Source organism: Loa loa (assembly GCF_000183805.2).
Source record: "Loa loa unplaced genomic scaffold supercont3.46, whole genome shotgun sequence".
In the NCBI taxonomy this organism is placed as follows: Eukaryota; Metazoa; Nematoda; class Chromadorea; order Rhabditida; family Onchocercidae; genus Loa; species Loa loa.
Genome location: NW_018108226.1, coordinates 305387 through 329051, shown reverse-complemented (window position 1 = coordinate 329051; position 23665 = coordinate 305387). Strand labels below are relative to the sequence as shown.

The following is a 23665-nucleotide window of genomic DNA, read 5'->3' as shown; positions in this document are numbered from 1 at the left end:
AATTGGTTAGATGATTTACAATAGGAAATTTATTTGATTATATATTTGTATGGTTGGAGTCGCGAGTGAAAATTCGCGTCAGAATGCATAGGAAGTATTTCGTGAAATATCTGTCATTTTTTGGTGTAAAACAGAAGTCACTAAAAAAAACGAAGAGAAAATAGAATATATGATTTTTTGATCACTTATTTTAACGCACACAATACATTGCTTTTCGAAACTTAAAAATTATTATATGTTGATAATCTGCTAGTGAGAATAATTTTTAAGGAGTAGAAAATCAGGATTTGATACTTGTAAATTTGAATCGTTTTCATGTCTAACCAATTATCGCTCCCTCACTATACCAGCTGCTTTTTCAAGATACGGTGGATTAATTATTGTAATAGTAATATGATAGCGGTTGCGGCACTGCAATTCATTCGAATTTACGATTTAAATCCAGCGAATATTCCGTCAACCTTCGAATTCATCCTTCCAATGGGCGATGTTACCGAACTAGCGTTTGGTATGTTAACCCGAGATAGAAAGGATTAGAAGTTCTGAAGCTTATCTTATTTTCAAATTCAGTTTTACACATGTTGTTATGTGTCATTTTAACTTTATTCGAATATGTTAAAGCAAATATGAATTCCTTTTAATGATGTCTTCTTTTACAGGTAGACGGAACGATGGTTTGACTGTTATCATTGTCCTTTCATCCGCAGGACACCTTTATACGGAGGAATTGGAAAAAGCTAGACGTGCTGATGGAGCTTCTTATTTTATGACAACAACACTTCAGTTACCAACAACATCTACAGCCATCTCCATGCATTATTCCGAAGAAATTCGATTTTTATTCGTTTCCATGGAAAGTGAGTCTACTGTTTACATAACAGAACACTTCAAATACTATTTTGTATGAACTTGTTGAAATTAACTTTCATTATCAACTATTAATTTTTGCCCTTTAATTCATTTCTTCCTTATCATTTTGTATCATGCTAAAAATGTTTTCCTCAGAAAACCTTAGTTGAACTTTGTTTCAGATAATACTTATGTACTGCACTTCAATGGTACAGAATTCGAAGAAGCCAAAGGTCTTCCGTTCGACTTTCCGCTAGTGAATTGGTGTGAATGTGCTGGAGTTTTTGCAGCTCTCTCTCATCCGTCATGTGGCTCTGTTGTTTTTCTCTACCCATATGGCAATACTCTATATACACAGACGAAGACTCTAACTGATCCTGCAACAGCGCAATGCATGTTGCTTGGCTCAGATTGTGTATCTCAACTTCTCATACAAGTTCTGGCGAATCAAAATTTACAGCTTTTTCGAAGGTTACCATTACCTTTGTAATACAAGATTTGCAGTACAGTGTTGATAATGTGGAATTAAGATGCTGTTGAATGCTGAGTACATTGTTGGACATGTACTTGAAGTTCTTGAAAAAATGTCCGGAAAAATTCAGGCAAAAAAATAATATTTGTTCAGCACGTTGAAATAACTGTCATCTTAGCTTTTCGAACAATTGGAAAGTTAGAAATGGTTTCACAACTATAAAATTATTTCATAACATTACAGTAGTCGTGCGTTTTGCTTCTCTAAAATACTGGTGATAATAGTGATTTTGTTTTTGTAAGATAAATACTTGTATGTTGAGCTTCTTTGGAAAAATCGAAAAAAAATAGAGATTTCAGTTGTTGGTTGATGGAACCTGATTTCTGGGTGAAGGACGTGGAACGTTCAATGTTGGAAACAGAAGTAAGGCCATGCACCGTTATGGAGGATGAGATACCAGAACCAGACATGGTTACAGTGTTTGAGCAATGCCGTCCGATTCAAAAATTGGAATTTTACAGTAAGGCACTTGAGCAGGTTTATGACACTGCTGAACTTACAAAAAGAATTATCTCTTCCGGGATGAGCGTTGTTTGTCTAAAGGTACGTTCTATCCTTTTTTTCACCTTTCTTCACTGTGTACATTTCTTAGAAGGCGAGCAATAGGCAAAATCAAATCTTTGATTGAGGAAAGTAAAGCATTTAGAAAATATGGTTTTTTTTTCTCGAATTGAATGTATGGTTATATTTATCTGATACTTTATTGTGCAATCTCTATTTTCTTTTGAGCAAGCCAGACAAATGAAAGAAGTTTGGGTGAGTAGGAGCATAAAACTCTTCAGTATTTGTTGCAGTAATTTCCTTTGAGTTTCAGCAAAAGGAGTTTGAAGTTGTGGTGAAAAACCTAGATTGGAACTGCATCATGTGCGCATTACGTATCGAAGTCACACCGGACAAGTGTCCAACAGCTGTTACAGTTTTTGGCAAAAAGATCAACCTACAAGCGAAGACGTCACGAATGTTCGATATACGGTTCACACGAAAACAGTCTGTCAGTTGGTAACTTTTTTTGGAAGTTGCTACTGCATTTTAATGCTCGTAATCTTCCTCATAGGTAGCACAGTATTCGTTCGGTACATTAGACAAAAACTGGAAATGTTAACATTCCCAAAATTTCAGAATTCATTCAAGTTTTCTGTTTAATTATTACCATTAGTGCTTTCTTTAATCATACCAAATATTTTTAATGTACATACGATCTAGTCCACGCATCTTACTCCACTAGGAAATGATAACAGATAGTGTAGAAGTAGGGTAAAAAACATGTCTGGATATTTTAAGCACATTTAAAATGCCTACTCACTGCCTGTCTTTCGAAGTGACACAACTCTTAATCATGTTAAACTTTTTCGAATTGCGTAGAATTATAAGTTTTGTATCTCTGTAATCCGTTTACAATAACGGATAACTTCAATGACCTTCCCGAAAGCTCTTAGAGATTGGTAACACTAAAAAATTTTGAAGTCGCTGTAATCTTCTCTCTGTAACTTTAGCATGGCTGGTGCAATCTATAAGTTTAAACCTCCATTGCTTTTATAACTGTATGATTACATTTAACAAACAACTAAGTAGTGTCGATATTATCAGTTTTCTTACTGCTTATTTATGATTATATATTTGCAGTAACAATGAAGTGACGCTGAATTTTACGTGTAACAATGTACCGGCACAAATTTGGTCGATTAAGGTGAATTCATTTTTATTTCTTCTGATGAAATTTAAAGAAATCCTTTTTAATTTCTATAATTTCACTATATAATTTCAAATGTAACTGAGCTTTTTATTCTTTGATTTATCATAGAATTTTTAGGTTTTCGGTAAAACAAAGAAAGAGTTTGGTTTTCCCACGGCTTCTTATCGTTTCGACCAAATCATTACTCTTCCTGAGCAACTGGTTGCCTCATTTATCTCTACATGCTACAGGCTGCATTCTTGTACCAAGCGAAAGGTCTGCTTTTCTTTCAATTTCATTTTTATTAGAATGATGTTTATGATTTGTCTAACATGTCTATTGAACTGATACTATTTTCCTAAATAAATTCAAAAAAAAAGATTTCAAAAAACAAAGTTCTTTACTTCTTTTCAATTTTGAAGGGCAGTTGTAGATTTTTCTGTTTGGCTTTTCCATACTGTCGAAGCTACATAATATAATTTTACATTCCATAACTTTATCATGCCGCATAAATATGATTTTATATTCCATAACTTTACCATCATTATGTCGTATTTTCAGCGTATGGATTGGCTTCTACCACTTGCATTAAAATTTACAGCTCCAGACTTCGAGCATGTCACTGTGAACCATCGAGCATTAATTTTATTAAGGCATTTGTCGCCGTCAGCCTCATCATTCCTCGAGCAAAAGGTTATTGGAGCAGTTTAGACTTATTAATATGTAACTAGCTACCTAACATTTTTGGAAATAGGGATCAGAAGTTGCTGACCGGATTACAGTGCATTCGCAATCGCCAGACTGGTCGTATGTAAAGTAATGAGACTGGTGAATATTAAAATATTATGCTATTATTTCAAGGAGGTTGAATATGATCATAAAGGTCATTTTTTTACAACAACAATTTCAATCCTTATGAGGTAAGACTTTCCAGCAGATTTTTACTGCTTTTTTACAATTCTAGGACGCAGCTTTATTTTCATCACTGAGTAGCCATCGAAACGCTGGAACCCTACAGATGTCGCTTTTCAACGCTTTCGCTACTCAGTTGAAAGTGATGACTTTGCATCGTGTGGCATCCTTTCACCAATTAATCAAGAGACGTTAGTTTTGTTTCTTAAATTTATTCTTCAGAAAGTAGCTTCGACTACTTATTTTAAGTTCATGATGCTGGAAAATTCAAATCGTTTTCCGATTCTTTTCGAAAATAATTGTGATTTTTTATGTTTGAGCTTGGTAAAAACTATTTTTTGCAAATAATCGATATATAATCGATAAAAGGGGAAATAAAACAGAAAGCAAACGTTAATATTTTTGAAGATTTATTAGTATTTGTATGTTGGATTTATTAATTTGTATGCTTTTTATACCACAAGTAGTGTTAACATATGTTCCTCAAGCATTAAAAATAAGCAATATATTAGCAAGAATAAAGCATTATTATTTTTACCAATAAATAAACAATACGTAAGACCAAACACCATTTCTGAAAGAATATTAACAGTGATTTAATTAAAGTTGTCCCGACATTTATTTGATTAGTTAATTATTCGTTATCACTTATTTCATTTACTACTAAACAAAGCAGAGCTTTAATTACTGAATGAATTGTATGAAAAAAAAATTATTACTGAATCAAACATCGAGTTAAAAAATATTTTTAAAAAAAGCTAAATGAGATGTATGAATCCGTAAATTCAATTTTTATGATTTAATTCAAGTTTTATGTTAAATTTACAGTTCAATTCAATTCTGTAGAACCCTAATATCTGAATGGCGCTGGTTTTGTGATGAGAAACTATTATAAATTGTTGGTGTCAGATTCAGAAGAGTCATTGGAGGGATTAAATCAATAAAGATTGGTGGTTAGAATAAATCATTGAAAGTGAACTAGGAGAAATAATTGCTGTTTTGAAATATCTAAATAATTTGGCTTGGTTGATGAATGAAGGCATAATAATAATCTCTAATATTCCCGCAAAATTAAAATTCACATATTAATTAAAAATGATTAGGTATTAGATCAAGTGAAAAATAATGTGAAAAGTCCTGAAATATTGCCTAGAAATATTAAGCACGGATTAAAAGTTTTTAAGAGTGCAATACGGAGATTAAGTGAATGAAATGTGGAGATTTTAACCGGAAAACAACGAAAACAACAATGTAAGAGGTGATTATTTAGATTTCGGTGATATACTTCCTTTCTTGAAAATGTGTGTCGACTTCATTTTCTCGAATGATTTTGCTGCGGATGCAGTACTGGAGCAGCTCCTGATATCTGCTTTCATGTATCTCGCCGTAAATGTGGAAAATTCGACAGAAATAACGCAAATTATCTTGGAAATATTATTCTCGGACGTTGGTTTCGAAAATTTTTAGATATTTTTTCTCCTTCGAAGTCCCTTAAATAGTGTAAATCGTGAGGATTATTCAAACTTTTGAACTGATTCTAATTTTTCATGTGATTCGCAATCACTGTTTATAAAAGTAGTAGTCGCGCTATATTTTATTGCTGTGGGTGCAATACTGGAGGGGCTCCTGAATCTATCGTGTATTTGACTGTAAATATGGAGAATTCGCTTCAAAAGACTTTTTAATTTTAATTCCAGAACATAATCGTTGCTCATCGTTGCAAATGCCTGATGTCATCAATAATTTCGAACTACTGTATTGCAACTGTACAGGATCATAGCAATTTGTTCTCATTTATTGGCGCTGTTACCCCTGCAGCTTTGACGGATAAAAACACGACTCCCGCTGACGGACTGCATATGGGTTTTTTAAGCCAGGGTACTATCGGAGGATTTAAGCCGACGGTTATTGATGAGCTTGAAAACCAAATAAACAAGGAAAGAGGCATCCCTGTTCAGTTGAAACTTTCATCGGATTTAGAAGATTTTAACAAAAGTAAGTTTTACTTCTTCCAGTCTTCTAGACTAAATTAGTTTCTTAATTTTCAAGTTTAGTTAAGCCGAAAATTTTTTCATTTACTTTCTAAGCTGCACAATTGAAATTATAGACAGACATGTTAGACCATATTCTCCAAAACTTCCGATTAGTTTGTAATAACGTTATCGCATGTTGATCAGCGTGGCAAGTAGTACTAATAACTTTTCATATAGTGATTCTGTTTACGTACACAGCTTTATTGAATGGTAGTTCCAGGATTATTTGCTCGTCTAACTCTTTAGTGCAATATCCTATATGTATGCTATCGACGAATTTATGCGCATTTTTTTTCTCCTAAATAAACATGGGCAATGCTACGACATTACCAACGAGCCAAATTTCATCATTTTGTAGAAAACATTCCATGTCTTCATATGCATCACTCGATGTAGTCTAAATTTCTACTCGGAAGATTCCTGAAGTCTTGATAGAAAGAGATTTTAAACATTAGAATTAACATTCATGTTCAGATTTCAAAGAAGAGAAGTATTATTCTTGTTTCTACAGAAATGGCCTGGATCGGGCAGTTGTTACTAGCTTTTGTTTCCCGACTCGATACCTGTAGTTGTGATGGTATATGCTGCTTGGCACCAGCGCAGACAATACTCTTTTTGATGGGTCAGCATGCTCCAGATCAGCTAATCGATCTTGTAAGTGTGTCACTGGATTTTAGTTTTGAAGTATTTTTCGAAATCTCGAATATGTCGGCACATGTCAGTGTTTCAGGTCCATTATTTGATAAGTGGATTAGACTTTAGCAAAGTACAACTAAAAAGAACATTGAAAACAGAACGTGATCAAATTATTCTACGTCTGATATATGTCATTCTTGTTCAATGTACATCACATAATTGGTCATCCAGGAGTAGCAGAAAGATAATCGATGGAGTTCACCATATTACGATGCCAAAAAATGACGAAGTTTTAGTTTTTTTTTTTAGTTAAAGTGATAAGGTCTTTCGTTGTGTTATTAGGAAGGCAATGCTTTTTATTTAGTACAATCGAATACTGAAATTAAGTAATGTAATGATGTTCCAGTGTTTCGCACATATTTTAATGATAATGAAAAACATTTTTATTTAAAAAGATAGAAATTCTCTGCTTCCACAGTTTCTAAAATAATTTGAAATTCATTTGTACATGTTTTGCTGGAGGATCAAGCGAATTTATTGTGTGATTTCAAAATTCCAACTATCTTCCAGCTTACTGCAGTATTAGGTACTGCTGACGTAGTAACAGTTGCACCAGTTGGAAGTGTTGACGGAGACGATGCAGAAGCTGGTGGCGAATCTGATCTGGAACAGGTGGAAGGTACTGAACTTACAGGTGATATATCATCGTCTAGCCGTGATGCAACACCTCAGCAGGACGATACTGACATATCGATAATGAATACTATTCCCCAAGTAGAAAATAAGGAACACGAAGATGCATCTGTAACTCCTGAGCCACAGGTTGCATTGGCTCTGAAAATTGCACATACTTTGGTAAGTGTTAAACAAAATTTTTTTTAAAAGAGAGTAGTAATGGATTTCTCATTTGCCTGTTTGATCACTGACTTTCATTGGTTTCATATTTAGTTAATCGTCTATGCTTTGAGCCTTCGAACTGACTAGGGGATTAGATGATGCATATTTATTGGAGACAACTAGAAGCGTAGAAAAGTTACTTCTCATGAAATGCGAAAATTCGGACGACATTATTTATGAAAGAACTTATTCTACAATATGTTTCTTTTGTTTTCACGGATTTAAATTCAAATGATTCAGGTGTCTGTGGGAGCCCTGAATCATTGTTATGTCCTTTTGCAATCCTTAAAAACAGAATGGACCAAACAGACGCAGACTCCCGAACAAGGTATCCAGAAACTCTCCTCCGTCCCACCAGAATTACAGCCTGATCTTGCACCATTATTCAACGCTCGTGTGTTGAATGTCAATCCGGGAAATGTCTTCTCGATATACACAACACTACTTGTCGAAATGGCACTTCGATTACCCTATCAGGTTTTATATTCCTCTTGATAATTTGAATCGTGCATTTAAATCCAGAGTGGCGTTGTTTTGTCAGTTGGATTTTCTGTTCCCCAATTGTTTCTATAGATTTAGTCAATCCATTCTTTTACATGACCTGTTCCACTTTTGTCTTGTAGTTTGTGGTGAATGACAATGCGATAAAAGGATTCAAAATGTAGATCTTTGATGTAACTCGATAAAATGAAGCTGCTTAAATAGATGTCCATAGATTTCCAGAATGTCAGTCGATCACATTTCACAAGCATCAAGAGACATACTTTACTGAGATAGTTTCATTTTGCTCATCTTTTTACTCCCTAATCTGTATTAGGGAGTAAAGAGATTCAACAACAAAATGCAATATTTTCGGCTACAATCTTTTCAGGGGTTTTGGGTCATCCTAATTTTTTTGACTTTTTTAGACAAGGTCGATTAAGTAGCGTAAGGAAATAGTTCTAACTCATTTTCAGCTCAAAAAAATTTTGGGTGATGAACTATTGTTGAACAACAAATGGGAAAATCTTTTATGTGATTATATTACGCAGGAACCATCAACAATGCGCAGACTTGCTCGGAAGTTACTTTTGTTAATGTGTGGTTCTGATACGGTAGGTTTGTTTGATGTATGTCTCACTTCAAAATTTATTTCCCGGTCCGCTTCATTTTTGTTTTTTCGTGCTGCCGTTTTACTGAATGTTGTTGCTTATTGTTTAATCAAAGATAAAATGAAGTCCTGCCTTAATTTGCTGAAACGGGTTTATTACATTGAATCATGCTATTATTCGATTGATCTAATTCACTTGTTTGATTTCAGCTAGATAGCATCGCCTGTATTACACATGCTTATGCTATAATTTTTTCAGGCCAAGTACCGACAAGTTCGTGATGAGCACATCATTCACGACTTACTGGCTAATTTGAAGAAGCGTTTGAAAGGCCGTTCAAGTTTGGAATATTTCGAATTAAGCGACATTGTTTGTCGCATCAATGGAATCGCAGTAATTTCTGAAAGGCGCTGTATCGTTTGGCAGAGAATATGCTTAGAGGAAGTGAGCCTATCATCCGCTTACTTAAGTCTGGTTTGAAAGAAGTTTGAAACTGCAAAATTCCTTTTTTAGTTACCATGGTTGATGGAATTAGCGTGTATGATGCCTGATGTTGCATGCGACGCTGTTCTTAATCTCATTTTGCTAGCTATCCGAACATCCGAAGATTCCGATGATGAACTGCTGTGTTGTTCACTGGTCAATTTACTTTTAGGCAATCAAAAGCCACTTATACTGTTCAAAAGGCTGATTACGAGGTAATTTTTTAAATGTTTTATTTTATTTCTTGCTTACGCCATCTTTTGAAAAGGCAATGTTTTCAATTCTTTAACTGAGTCGTTCATGAGGAATAATTTTATCAGGGTAAACTACATAATTCTTTAAATCGCACTTAGTATTTGAAAAATTTATTGTTTCTCAAAACAAAACTGCATCAAACAACGCCTTAATATGTTAAACGAAGTAATCTACTAGATATCATCTCTGGTCTCTCATTATTTTTAGCACTGAAAAATGCCTTAATAACAAAAACGGCGATTCTATTCTGAAGAAAACCAACTTCTGGACTTGTTTTATAAAGTTTGCTTTCAAATCTCCAGGTTTCTGCTAGGCGAAAATGACGAAAGACGTTGGACCCTGCATGCGATTCTGCGCGCTACGCTGCAGCTTGCATCACGGCCCAACCAATTGCTACTAATTAATCACCTGTACAGACATATTTGGCCGTATGCACAAGAAATGGGTAATCGGGCTGCACAGCTAGTAGATCTTTTGTCTTGCTATCTGCCTCGATTCTTATCAAAGTTAGCTTCGTTATCTTTAGTACTGGTATAGTTGATGTTACTTTGTAGAAGAGCTTAACTGAAAGTTGGTGCTGAAGACTTCTTCAACTTTAGAAAATCAGTTCGAGGAAACTTTCAGCCTCCTACGATTTGTTAGTCTTAACTCCTGGACACAAATCTTTGAATTTCTCTTTTTGATAATATCAGAGGCAATATTGAGGATGAATGGTGCACCTTTCATAATTTCATTCTGGCATTTATAATCTGTATTTGAGGGATGAATTAATTATGGTTTATAAGGAAGCTGTTGCAACGATAAATGGCGCGCTATGTATGTTAGAAAAAAGTCGAAGTTCAGTTGTTTTCAAAAAATTATGCGAATTCATCGGTAAACTTTCAGGCTCCCTCGTTAATGGCCTTGCTTCATTTATGCACTCTTAATTCTACTTTGACTCATCATCTTTTTTTAAAAAAAATATTAGCTCCTATGCCTACTGTTTCGTATCACTATTAGTACAAAGAAAAAGCACTTAGCAATGTTCTAAACAATGAATCATACGCTGTGGAAAGAAGCATTCGCCTTCACGAAAACTAATCGATATCGGTAATAAGAATTTCAGTAATATTGAATTCATGATCCGTTGTGGGAAGAAGAAACATAAGGGCAAGAAATTATAGAAATTTTTGAACTGGATCTGAATATCTTTAAGTGATATGAAGGGCTAAATTTTATGTTAATATGAAGAAACCTTTCAGGTGATCTTTTCATGATTCTTCCAGGATCACCAGATATTTCTGTACTAAGTAAATCTCCATGTCTGATATGTTCGAATTCGGATCATTCAATGGAACAGTTGAAGTTATCAGCAATTAAGTTGGATTCTCGCTTCACTACGTCGGCACAGATGATCAAATTGATGGGTCATTTCGAGGTATGCATGATTTGTTCCGCACGACTTACTATAAGTCCAGAGGAGGGGCTTCACTTTCTGTAGTAGCTAGGTCAAGTTTAAGGAGAATTCAGAAGATAATTTAAATAAAATGGTATAACTACATAACAAAGTTCTAGGTATCACGAATCATCATACGTTTGAGCGAAATTAAACGATCGAAGATGGTGAAGCGTTTCAAATTTTATTATTGCAATAAAATGCTTGAATCTGCGGTTGATCTCAAAAATCGTCCTGAACTTTGGGAGAAAGCAGCTGATGTTAAGGTTGTATTTATATCCTTTACTTTTCTGCCCATTTCATGGACCACAAGTTCAAAACATTGCTGTCTTTTGTTCTGTCAAAATGTTAGGGTCTTGCTCCAATCTCTTCCCTTTTATTCATAAGGTCGCCGATACTGAAGCCTTCATCTTTAAGCCTTCTTATCAATACTGTTAAAAGTAGGTACTAATTTTTCGCTTCTTGTATGGAAAACATGTCTACAGGTAAATCAAGGAGATACTGAGATTGATGTGCAACTTCCAATCCCAGTTGTCACTTGTAATGTTGTCTTGGAAATGACCGAATTTTATGACACAAACACAGCTGGAGCTACGGACACGACAGAATTCGTGCACTGTCCACGGTGTTCTACATCAGTAGCACCGAATCCGGGGATATGCTCAAATTGTGGCGAAAATGTCTTTCAATGCGTGAAGTGTCGAGCGATCAATTATGATGAGAAGGTTCTTTTTAACTTCATTAATCTTCAGTTTCCAGGTTTTTCCTGAATTCCTTTGATTTTAACTGGAAAGCAAGGAAGTAGAAATGATTCTGGGCATATAACGATATTCTCGTTACGGAGTTGATGTCAACATGTAAATAAATGACTGACTCTTAGTTGTCATCGCCGTACTCTTCTTTTAAAGGATATGGTTGTTACTCATTGTATATTATCTATTATTCAGGAACCATTTTTATGTAATTCTTGCGGTTTTTGCAAATACGCTCGCCTGGAAGCAGTGCTTGTTGGTCGTTCATCACCTTCAGTACAGGCAATCGAGGACGATAATGACCGAAAGATGGTGAGGTATTCCTGTTGCGTTACTTCAGATTTTCTGGACTTATAAGAGCCATACTTTTTTCCTGGATCACATGCTTATTTATTATTTACCGTTTTCACCTGCAGTTTAGGACGCCCAGTATATTAAGTATGATACATATTTTAGAAATATCTATTTTGAGGTAGTATGTCAATCCAAAAAATGAGTGGTTTACTGTTCTTCGATTGACACATTTCATTCTGTGGGAGACTTTTTAATAAATAACTTCGGCAATTAAGTTTGAGCTGTTTTAAAGCCTTAAAAGTTAGCATATAATAATGATAATCGAAATGGAATACGATTCCAGACATATACCCTTATGGAAACATTACTGAACGACATTGAGTCGACACGTTGTCATATTGGAATCATTGGAGCCTTTTTGGAAAGATGCTCGTGGGATTCGGAACCGGCTACCCGACCAAATATGATTCTGAAGCACATGACTCTGCAATCGTTTACAAATTTTTTATCAAGTTTAAATTTGAAAGAGGTGGGACTGTTATCGTTTAAGGTGGTCTACATTTCATTCAGCTGATCATTTTGTTTAATTCAGATTCGTAGTGGTTATTTGATCATTTTCAAGAAATTCCGATTTCTTTATAGGACTGTGCGTTTGAAACACTGTATCGTAGTGCAGAAAAATTGCATAATAAATTGTGCGAACAAACTCGTCAGCTAGCAGCATTTCGAGCAGAAATTTTTCGTTACGACATTGAAAATGGTGATGAAGTGTTACCGGACAAACCTCTCACCAGTAATTTGCATTTTAACTCGTAAGTTTCTCTATGGAGATTTTTATAAGTTTACCAAGCCAATTTCTAGCGTTCTGCTACCTAACTTATTATTCCTTGAAATTAGCTAGTGGAGTTTAGAATATTGTCCGACTGGTTCCTAATTTCGAACAGTGGTGTTATTTCAGCTTTCAAAAAAAAAAAAAGAAAAAAAACAGACTTAGCTCATTAAGATCTGCACCAGTATATGCAGAATATGTCTTATTTCGGATGCATTTGTTAACTTATAATCGGATCCTCATGACTAGTATTATGAAAATACCTGAACTTTCATATTCATTTATGTCCAATTTGTGCTCAGTTGTATTTTATAAATATTTTCAGTGATTATTGTGTAGGCTGTGTGTCTGCACTAATAGTACACTGTGTTGCTTTAATACAGGCAGCGTGTAGTGATACAAACGCCATGGAGGAAATCATTCATCAAGATTTTGTTTTCAGTAGATTGGTAGGTTTTGCTAAGATTTGCTAAGATTGGTTCAGTAAAAAATTAGTTGAGGTCATTCAACTTCATTTATTATCAAATATATTACTTATTGCCAGGTAAAATCATATATGTAATTTGGTTATTATGGGTAAGTATATATCTAGGTAAGTACACATAGTATATATTTGGTTGTTGTGGGTAAGTATATATATTGAAAGATCACTTGACCAAGGGAAGAGTTAGATCACGTAATCTGATGAAAGCAAAAGGTTGTCACTAAAGGCAAATGGCATACATAGACGTAATGGTCACTGTTACCTGATGTTCGGTTACATCTTATGACTATCAAGAGGTATTCATTGAAAGTCCGAGCGATTGTTAGTGGTGATGATGTCATTTAAATTTTTTCAAAATTTAAATATTTAAACAAGCAGTAGTATTCTTTAAAAAAAAATCTATTCAAGAAACGGCAAACTAATACAGAATTTACGTTTTGTTTTGTGGGCCATGAATCAATCAACAACAAGCAACACTCTGTTTAAAAATGTCAGTAAAAATTTGGGGATCATTAAAAGGTTTTTGGCTGTCTCGTTTCCTTATATTGATTTTTTGCACTTAGGTGACCGCATGCGCACTTGGTGACCCAGTAGCTCGTTCTATTCATAGCTTGATTTGGAATCTCTCAGAAGTGAGCAAAGAAGCGACGCAGAAAATGTGTGAATTGGTAGAGAATGGCGCTCTTCCATGCTACTTGTTAACGAAATCGATATTTGAAAATAAATTCCGGTACCACCGTTCATTAGTCTGACAAAGAATTGAATAAAATTTCTCTGTTCAGTGGTAGTTTCGAAACTGAACATTTAGTCTACTGGTGAAGAGAGAGCTTACACGGGAACTTTAGGAAGAGGTAAACCTGCATAGGGTATGAGCTTATCATTTTATCATTTCCGGGTGAATTCTGGTCCTTACTTTGCACATTCAACCTTTATTTCGGTTTTAATTTCATTCCATTTGCTTGTAATTTGTCAATTACATTTTGATATCTCCTTTTGGCTGCAAATTCTATAGGGGATATGTTTTAGGTTTTGGGAGCAGAAACTGCGTTGCTTGATGCGCATGACTGTGCAAGGAAATTGCAATAGCGAGGTGGATTTGCATGCATTGGCTGTGTTTTTGAAAATTTGCTCACCATGTTCAACAAGCCTGAGAAATACTTCTGACATGGCTTCATTAGGTTTCAGTGCTGACAAAGTGGGGAACGCTGGTACTCTTGCTGGTAATATTTTATTAGTGTGTGAGCAAACTTTTTTCATGTGACGCAGAGCTTGTTCTATAATATATCGTGAATGTTTATCTTAGTATGTTAAAAAAAAATGTCTTCCACCAGATTACCTTTTACCTACACATGAAGAACAATCAAAAACAGTTCTGGATTCGCGAAATATTGGTCTGGAAGATAATGGCAAAGAAAATGAGCAGGAAAAACAGGTTTACACATTTCCTTGCTTTCCACTGAAGTTAGATTGTTTCGAGATTGAGAATTTGCTTGGAAAGCATTCACAGATATTAGCAGATTTCTTCATTGTGAATTCCTTACTTTGTAGAAAGTCACTGTAATAGGAATATTGTGAATTAAAGGTGTGAATTTTCGTGATGAAGAAATGTTGTGCGTGTGGTGAGAAGGGTGACTCAATTTTCATAAGTAATGACAAGTTGAGTTGAAGAGAACAGTAATGTTGCATTGCAATAGTTATGCTTTGTAGAACCTTGTTTTGGATAACACTCTTTTGCATAAAATCATGGAAAATATGAAAGTATTAGACGAAGAACCTGATTTCGAAAAATTACTCATACCTTCTGAACGATTCCCAACGATCGCGTGGCTACAAGGAAGGTAAGAGTGGAGATTGATCTTTTTATTTCTGATATTTGCGTTTCTTTTTATTTTAGGAATTTTCTAAATTGTTAGCATAGTTTCACTCTTTTTTTGCAAGTCATTCCCTCCAAGCTTTTAAGATTTTGAAAATAGTAACAATTTCTAGATTCATTTGGGCAGAATATACAAGACTGCTGCAAAACAGTGGTCCAGAAAGAGAGCGCAACATTCTTCAGTACATAAAACGTTGCACCGAAAGTGATCCAAAACGGAAATTTGTCAGTTTGCAACATTTTTATTGCTTATTTATCAATACAACGTTCTCTTTTTCTTTTTCTTTTTTCCCCCCCCCCCCCAACTTTCTTTAACGTGGAGAAATAATCTTCCCTTTCTACTACATGCCACTTTTCCGAGATCTACCGACTTAATAGATTCAGCATATTCTCTGGAAATGCCTTTCTGAAAATCTTTAAGCTTTCGGAGAGAATTATTCATATAAAACGCTTTAAGCAAATTTTGTCGTTCTAGGTGTTGTAATGTGATTGGAAATGATTACTTTCCGTGCTAAACACTTAATGAAATGGTTCTATGTATGCCTGTAAATTATTCAATTTTATAATTGGACATATGTAGCACCATTTCTTACTTTGCAGTCATTCGACCATTGGCTTACTCGTTGCATGTTTTCATCGGTAACAGCAGTTCGTACTGCAACATGTCGTTTGCTTGTGATGCTGTGCTTTGAAATCAGCAACGATGGTGAAGCACAAGTTGGTTCTCCTGTGGATATAGCTCTAGTATTGCAAAAGTAAGTTTCCTCTCCACTAATTAGAGGAATTTTTTTGATTATCGAGTCTTAATTACATCGAGATTCGGTAAACTACTTATAAATCACTGCAGATTTCATCATTTCAGCTTATGTTTTGCATTGTCGAAAAGCGTTTACTTATCGATATGTAGCTGATGAGCCATAATTTCAAAAGATGAGGTTTTGATGTAGGAGATGCTTTTTCTATAACTTGACGTATGATATGGAGTTGCCTGAATTTTAAAGGTTTAAATTCAGATTTAAATATGCATTCTGTATACCAACAAAGTGTGAAACCAGCTCATATCAATGGAGTTTGGTGTTGATGAAATCTGAAATTCGAATCAATTTGCAACATTTAGGAAACTATTTCTGTTTCTGCTTCAATCATTTATTTTGAAAAGATGTTTTGTTGACTGTACTTTTATTTTCACTGATGATAATTTGCCTCAGTTTTAACAGTAACCTCATTCAGGGTACTGTCATGGATGCGGAAAATTCGGAACGTCTCGGCTGATAATATTGACGAATACTTTTGTTTGGTGCGAACCCTGCTAAAAGCAAGCGAAATTCACAGCGTTCTAGTATCAAAACCAGTTGAATTTCATCTTGATGTCGTGAAACGAATTTTGTTGGTATGTCTTGATTTTCTTCTCTTAAAAAAAGGGAGCGGAATTATTACCAGAACAGGGAACTTGTATCAATACATTTAAGTCGTTTATGGATAAGATTATTATCCCTAAATCTTATTTAATTTGTTGATGCGCTTTCTTTTCTTGTTCATTACAGTTGTTTACAGGCAAGCTTGGATATACGTTTACGTGAAATGAACGGACTACCGGGAGATCTTTCAGCTGGAATTCTGCTAAATCATCTTATTCGTAATTCATTTTCAGTTGAATGTAATGCAGAAAAATGTATCACTTTCTAGAAAAACTGTTTGTGCTTGCTTTTCACTGAACTGAATAATTAGACAAATAACCTAATAATTCAACAATAATTCAACAAATTAATTTTACCTAATAATTCAAGGAATTAATTTTAGCAGTTGGTTATTGAAGCAGTGAAATAAATTCATAAAGATAGTTGTCAAGGGTTTAGACTACTTTGGGCAATGATGTGGAAGGGATCAATCGAGATCGATAACTCGATCCATTACACTGAATGAACGGTGAATATTGGTGATCTTTTGGTGTTACCTTGTTCATGTACTCTTTCAGAGGTTTTGAATTGTGTGATACGAATGGATAAGAAAGGTTGGAATTTGTTATATGAATATACTCCTGTTGTACTTCCACTTCTACTTCGAGCTGCATGCGCACTCAAACAAGTTACTGTTCATCGTACCTTGTAAGTTCTTAATATTATTTTCCAATATTCACATCAATAGTATCAGTGGAATATTGTGGAATGGTAAACAGTGTAAATGATACTGCTGTATTTCTAGTTATGTGAACGAATCTGTCAAAAACCTTAGTGTGCTGCTGATGCGCATTGCACTGAAACGGCCAATCTTAGTGCTGAAGGAAGTGACGAAGCGAATAGGAGCTCATCCGCAACAATTACGCATACAAGCTTATCTTTTATCAGTTATAAGTGATGTCATTTATCCGTTGCTGAAGAAAGAGGAGGATTTCTTAATACAAATCGAGAAGGATGCGCTCCAGGAAGATTATTTACAAGGCAGAATGTTAGGTAATCCATACAAGAGCAGTGATGCTGGCATGGGTCCTCTGATGAGGGATATCAAAAATAAAATTTGCCGAGATTGTGAACTGGTCGCACTACTGGACGACGATAATGGAATGGAGGTAACACTTGTTTCCAACACTTTTCAACACCTGATTCTTTTTTACGTTGCTTGTAGGTAAGCTGTTGGTGGCTAGTTGTGTCTTATTGTCTTAGTCTGCTTCATTACTCTGGATCTTTGTTGTCCTGTTGCTGTTAATGTTTGCTAACATCAGCAGAACAGAAATAATTTGGGATAAAACGATGAAAGCGGAGAAAAAAAATAGTATGAGTTAAAATAGTGTTACTAAGGGTAAAAATTGCAAACGTTAAGCTTTTTATAATTTGCTCTAATCCTTTTTAAACCATATTAACTTCTTAGCCCCAATTCAACTGCAAACTATGCTAGCGGTGGCCTGCGCTCTCGCTAGGATCTCCCATTCTAGATCAATCTTTACTGAAAGATCAGACAAAGTGTATCCACGAGCAGGATGGACTCCCTGCAGCTGTCCTAGGAGGACAGCAACTCTAACTTCAAACTCGGACAGATGGAGCCCGTTTAGCCCTTTAAGGCCATCTATCTAAAATCTAAGAGAAGGATATTCTAACAAAATCTATGTCCTGAGGACTGTACTGTCACTGTCGTAGCTGCTGAGTTTTGGCGGATGATCCCGAGAAGTAAAGGGGAGATCCAGTTCTGCGCACGCTGTCTTCATCTAAAAAATCCATGTACTCGACTGGAAGGTTGTATTCATATTTGTAGCGTTTGAGATGTGGGTAGAGCTTTTTTCAAATCTTCGTTCGCAAACCCCAGCCATGACGATGGGGATAATGGTGAACATTACCTTTTTTTTTCATTTTATAGCTTCTGGTGAATCAGCAAATTATTGCCTTGGACTTGTCGGTTAATGATGTTTATGAGAAACTATGGCGTTCTGATCATCACGGTCAACCGATGATTATAGTGTATCGAATGCGGGGTCTTCTTGGTGATGCGACAGAACCCTTTATAAAAACACTGACTGATACAAATGGTAAGTTCAGCAATTTAGATAGTTAATTCGGCTAAATATTGTGGATCTCAAAGAGTCATAATTTATATTTCTGTAATGATCCTTTGTGAAAAAGAATATATTACTAGTTTTTAGTCGAAATGAGGAAGAAAGATCTAGCTCCTTGCGAGTCAGTATTTAAATTTCTGTAACTGGTTTTATATGTATTTCCTACAACTTTCAGAAATGGCTGGATGACTTTCTGACAATCTTTCCGAAAGTAAAAAGAATTTCTCAGGAGATTTATTTATCTCATTTTACTGAAAAATAATTTCAGTTAGGGAGAAAGTAGACGATAGTCAGCTTCGTCTGGCTAATGCATTAGGCTCTCCAATACGTGCCTTTTCAATTATTTTGCCGATACTGGACAACATTGAACTTACTGGAGGAGGGATAGTATTATTACGCGAACTGCATCGATTGCTCACTTATTGCATAAAGGTATACATTCTTGCAGACGAGAAATTATAAATTTAGAAGCATGATTACGCAAAAACTGGTGTGGAAAATAATCCAAAAAAAATTTTTTTGTTTAGGTCGAGGGAAATCGTGAACAACTGAATGAATCTGGCGGTATCCGAAGGTTTCTGCATGTTTTCGAAGTGGCTTACAGAAGCGGTATTAAAGAAAAGTCGATTGAAGCCATAGCTCTGCAGTATCTTGAACTTAGTAGGATTCTCCTGGTTGATGTGCTCGCCACTGATCGGATCGAAAAGGTTCATTTTTTTTTTACTCTTCCTATTTGTACTCATATATGTACATTGCAGTCTATTGGTGGCGCGAGTTTTGAGCAGATGTCATGGTTACTAGAACTTTCAATGGGCAGCGATGAAGAACTTTCAGCATCAATACTCGAAGCGGTGACATCCATTGCACCGAACCTTTGCCTCGGCAATGCAGAAAGCATGGATGCTTTGGTCGAGACGTTTCGACCCTGTTGTCACTGGGATGAAATTGGTTCGTTTTGCTCTATTTTATTATCATAATGTATAAGTTTCACTTTCTTTTTTTGAAATTGGATGAACTGACGCTGATCAGACACAACGATTAGAAAAGATGATGGGTTGTGCTATTCCATCATTAATTTGCTCGAGCATATCTATGTGCTTCGTATGACATTATACAGCTTTTCTCTAAAAAGTTCGCTTAAAATGATGATGATCAATCCGATTAATTCTAATGTCCTTGATTTGAAAAAAGGATGAAGTCACCAGTGAGTGTTACAGATAACGATCGAACAATCCGAGATAAAGTGGTGCAGAAAGTGGAAACACTGTGCAAAATAACGAGTGCCATTCATGATAGTGCATCTGGACGGATTCTCAAAAAGAAAATGATGGATGCTGGATTGATTGCAGATGCATGCAGATATCTAGCAGAAAATCATCCACCTATATTCAATGTATCTGTAACGGGACCCGAATGGAAGTATTTTTTGTCAAAGCCTTCACTAAAATATGTTCTAAAATTAATGGCTGGCATGGCACGGGCTCATAAACCTTCACAGGTATCGCTTTTTTTATATAACTGGGAAGTTTTGTTATAGTGTAAAAAATGTCTTTCGTTTGTCTGCGTAAAAGTATGACTTTTCCTCAAGTTATTATACACTGTATTGATTGGAGTATCTAAAATAACATTCAACTTCATTCGTTATTGTCTTTACTTTAATGTTCTTTCTTTTGGTTACTTTTTGGATGATAATAATAAATAACTGATTTAATGAATTCCAGTTATGGGCACAGAGTTTAGGAGTTCTTGTCTCCTGCAGTATGTCTAAAATATTGATTTATAATTATTTGCTTCGAGAACTTTCCTGCTTCATTGTATTTCTTCTTGAATAAGATTGTCTTAAAAATGATTCTGATAAGTATTCAGGGGAAAACTTACTATCAAATAATATTTTGATATTTTTTCTAATAAAATAGGTCTAAAAAGCGCAAACAATTAATAGTGTTTTGCCTTTTCAACAGTTACTTCCAAAGGCTCAAAGGGAGAGGCTAACATGATTTATAACTCTTAAAATCATTTTTACGTAGTCCAAAACTCCCATGTCGAGTTGTGCTCCATCCGCATGATGAGCTCTGTGCGACTATGTTGTTTTGCAGGAAGCAATTGCCGAAAATTCGTTGCCCATACTCCACCGTTTGGAACAGATTTCATCAGCTGAACATATTGGAACATTGGCCGAAAATGTAATGGAAGAATTGAAAAAGAATGATCAAGTTGCTATACAGGTACTTATTAAATTTGGAATATCAGAAGGATTCGCTATTCGTTTTCTTATTTTAGAACTGAAATAGTTTACTTGTTTGTTGTTTCAACCAATTTTTGGTTGAAGATTGAGAAAGTTCGTCAAGAAACGAAAATAAAGAAACGTCAACTTGCAATGGCGATGAGGCAAAAACAGCTTTCAAAAATGGGCATGGAAATCGGCAAAAAAGGACAAGTGAAGATAAGTTGCTCTGTGTTTTTTAATAGACTTTGCAGTTTTTCATGCTATTTTTTCTTCATCCTCCTTCCGTAGGCTCTATTTTTTAGCACTGCTGGCAGAACCTGAGATAAATGTTAGAGCTTCCTAATATTATGGTAGTGTTTTTTTTGTTTTGGTTGTTGAATTCTTCAATTTATGAATAAGAAAAGAAATTACTTCATAAAGATAGGTTTGGATAGCAAACTAAAACTGGAAGGAGATAACTAACTTAAGGAGATGATTCGTAGCCCTTTTTTTTCTCCTTGCTAATTTGTCATTTGTTTACTTGAGGGATAATATTTCTTTCAGGTATCTACTTGTAAACTGATCAATGAATCAAATTCATTGGAGAGTGTATCAGATATTAGTATTTGTTGTATATGTCGGGAAGCAATGGATGCCAGTACGAGGATCATGATGGTGGGTTTGCTTTGGTCTGGGCAGTGATTTTATTGCCTAAATTTATTTGTTTTCCATAAATTATTTTTATGTTGAGATATTTTTATTTGATTTGGATTTATATGGTATATGTTCTAGTGAGGGAACTACGCTTGAAAGTAGACATAAAAGCTAAGACACATCATCTTTATTCAGTATTTGCGCTTAGTATGTCTAACAGCCAGAGATAACATCATCCCGAGGGAAGTTAAAACTGTTTTGCAAATCTTTCAGTGGTGGAACGTAGAAATGCTAGGATTAATGGGATTCATCAATTTTTTGGAATGTGAGCGTGATTTGAATAAGGAAGATTTCCGATACAATGTAGATGTTGGCCCCGTAGTTCGGGATTGTTAACTGCTTGACTCATTGCTTTCAATCTTCCAAATTTTCATTTTTTTTCATCATTTCTTATTTTTCCTTTTCTAATGTTTTTTCTAATGTTTTATTTTCTTCTTCTGCCTATCTCTATATTACCTACTTCTTTATTTCCCATTTTAGGTATATGCATTTGCAAGCCGACTGAATCTGAAAGAGAACAAAGTAATTAATGGTCGGAATTATTCGTTTACAACAGTGTCACAGATGAATTTAGTTCATCTGGATTGCCATTCCATAGCTGTCAGGTATTTTTTTTCAAACTTCCAATACTTTTTGGTACATAGTAATCGAATTAAATTTTCCAGTAGGGTGTTCTTTTTCTCTGTGTAAAGATATTTTTTCTACAGAATGGCTGGTTCGCGAAGTGAATGGGCAAGTGCAGCATTGCATAATGCCAATACGAAGTGTAATGTTATCATGCCGATTTGGTCAAAGCGAGTGAAAGATTCTGATATGGAACACTCCTTCCAACGGTGAGCGAACACCATTTTACTAGATTTAGAAACTGTAGGCATCAAATGGACAGTTACTGAAAATTCGCCAGAATTCGGATGAAATTAGCCTTTTTTTCCTTACGTCGTTATGTATGAACGATAAGGATTATCGAAGTTGAACGTATTGCAAGTTTCTAAGTTAAAAAAAAAGAACAGTGCATCATGTTGGTCGGACAATCCGAATTTGAGCAGTCAAGGAATTAAACAGACTGAATAGACTTCATTTCAGAATGCCCTTAAATAGTATCGTTGAAATCTTTGAAGTATAACTGCTTCGCTACCTATAAACACTGAATGCCTTTTGCTGAACTTTTTATTTGCAGTTGCAAAGCTTCATATCTTTACATTCCCTCTTGTGTAACTAAATATATTTGGAGTAAACTGAAATCCTTTTAACTCATTTCAGGCTATCAACAGATCTGGAAGTAGCTGTTGATTGTGATACGGTAAATTTGGATACCCTCACGCTGGATATAGCAGAGTTGCTGGATCGCTTTGTCAAATACCGTTCATTTTCAGCTCTTTCTCATGGTGGCGGTCGTGAATCGAACATGCAGTACATGGCTGTTTTAATTCTTCTAGTACAGTATTTGAAAAAGGTGTCACCATCATCTGAACCAGGCGAATCTCATTCATTTATTCATCAGATTAGTATCAGTTTGGTAATGGACACTGTGGAACAATGGAATGACAAAAGATTGGATTTGTTAAAAAGTTTACAAGAATCCAAGCGATCTTGGAAAAATGCGAAGCATGAATTGCTTGTCTGGACAACCGTTGATTATTATCAAAATAAAATTCTTCAGGTAAATTTCGTATTAAATTCTGGAGAGCGAAGGTTGAAAGAACTGCAAAGCCTATCTGCAGTCTTGGGCTAAATTCTGAATCCTTTGTTCCACTTCTTTTCTTTACGTTCTGAAGGTACTGCAACAGAATATTACAGTCCATATTTTAGTGTTATGAGACAAATTCTGATTGACTTCAGATCTTCTATCGTAAAGGAGAACCTTTGAAAGTCTTATATCTTATTCACGTTACAGTGCAGAACTGATGAGCGTACTCAATACATGCGTGAAAATATAATCAAAATTATGGAAAACTGTTCCAAATTTGTTAATTATTTCGACTCCGAACTGTCACAATGTGGAAGTTATGATGAATTAATGAAAGCAGTCGGTAAGCGTTAACCCCACTTTTAGATCAGCTCAGTCTTTAATGGGATGAGGTGTGAACGATTTATCGTGGTTGAATAACTTGCATGTTATGCACAGCACCGCAGGACATGATTAAAGTTTGAGATAGACCAATGGAATCCTATGC

At 35.2% G+C, this 23665-nt stretch overlaps 2 protein-coding genes across 2 annotated transcripts; both read left to right on the top strand.

Moving 5' to 3' along the window:
• Positions 1 to 393: 393 nt before the first annotated feature.
• On the top strand, positions 394 to 4161 carry LOAG_01732 (hypothetical protein; the record flags this gene model as incomplete). The annotated part of the gene is made up of 9 exons (XM_003137270.1): positions 394 to 508; positions 660 to 857; positions 1032 to 1320; positions 1681 to 1924; positions 2196 to 2380; positions 3005 to 3068; positions 3192 to 3329; positions 3615 to 3746; positions 4018 to 4161. The coding sequence occupies 9 exons, from the start codon at positions 394 to 396 to the stop codon at positions 4159 to 4161; spliced, it is 1509 nt and encodes a 502-aa protein (XP_003137318.1).
• Positions 4162 to 5243: 1082 nt separating this feature from the next.
• Positions 5244 to 23532, top strand: LOAG_01731 (hypothetical protein; the record flags this gene model as incomplete). The annotated part of the gene is made up of 41 exons (XM_020445825.1): positions 5244 to 5411; positions 5663 to 5960; positions 6510 to 6652; positions 6729 to 6923; positions 7205 to 7489; positions 7772 to 8008; positions 8488 to 8625; positions 8881 to 9066; positions 9136 to 9320; positions 9663 to 9866; positions 10121 to 10233; positions 10626 to 10777; positions 10915 to 11061; positions 11281 to 11520; positions 11743 to 11859; positions 12185 to 12370; positions 12484 to 12653; positions 12996 to 13119; positions 13718 to 13884; positions 14181 to 14374; positions 14486 to 14586; positions 14862 to 14992; positions 15141 to 15252; positions 15628 to 15782; positions 16258 to 16417; positions 16582 to 16663; positions 17003 to 17132; positions 17230 to 17593; positions 18376 to 18544; positions 18840 to 19003; positions 19099 to 19278; positions 19330 to 19519; positions 19789 to 20069; positions 20668 to 20796; positions 20901 to 21008; positions 21342 to 21452; positions 21705 to 21809; positions 21972 to 22096; positions 22199 to 22324; positions 22752 to 23151; positions 23386 to 23532. The coding sequence occupies exons 1-41, from the start codon at positions 5265 to 5267 to the stop codon at positions 23530 to 23532; spliced, it is 7098 nt and encodes a 2365-aa protein (XP_020303760.1). The 5' UTR covers positions 5244 to 5264.
• Positions 23533 to 23665: the final 133 nt, after the last annotated feature.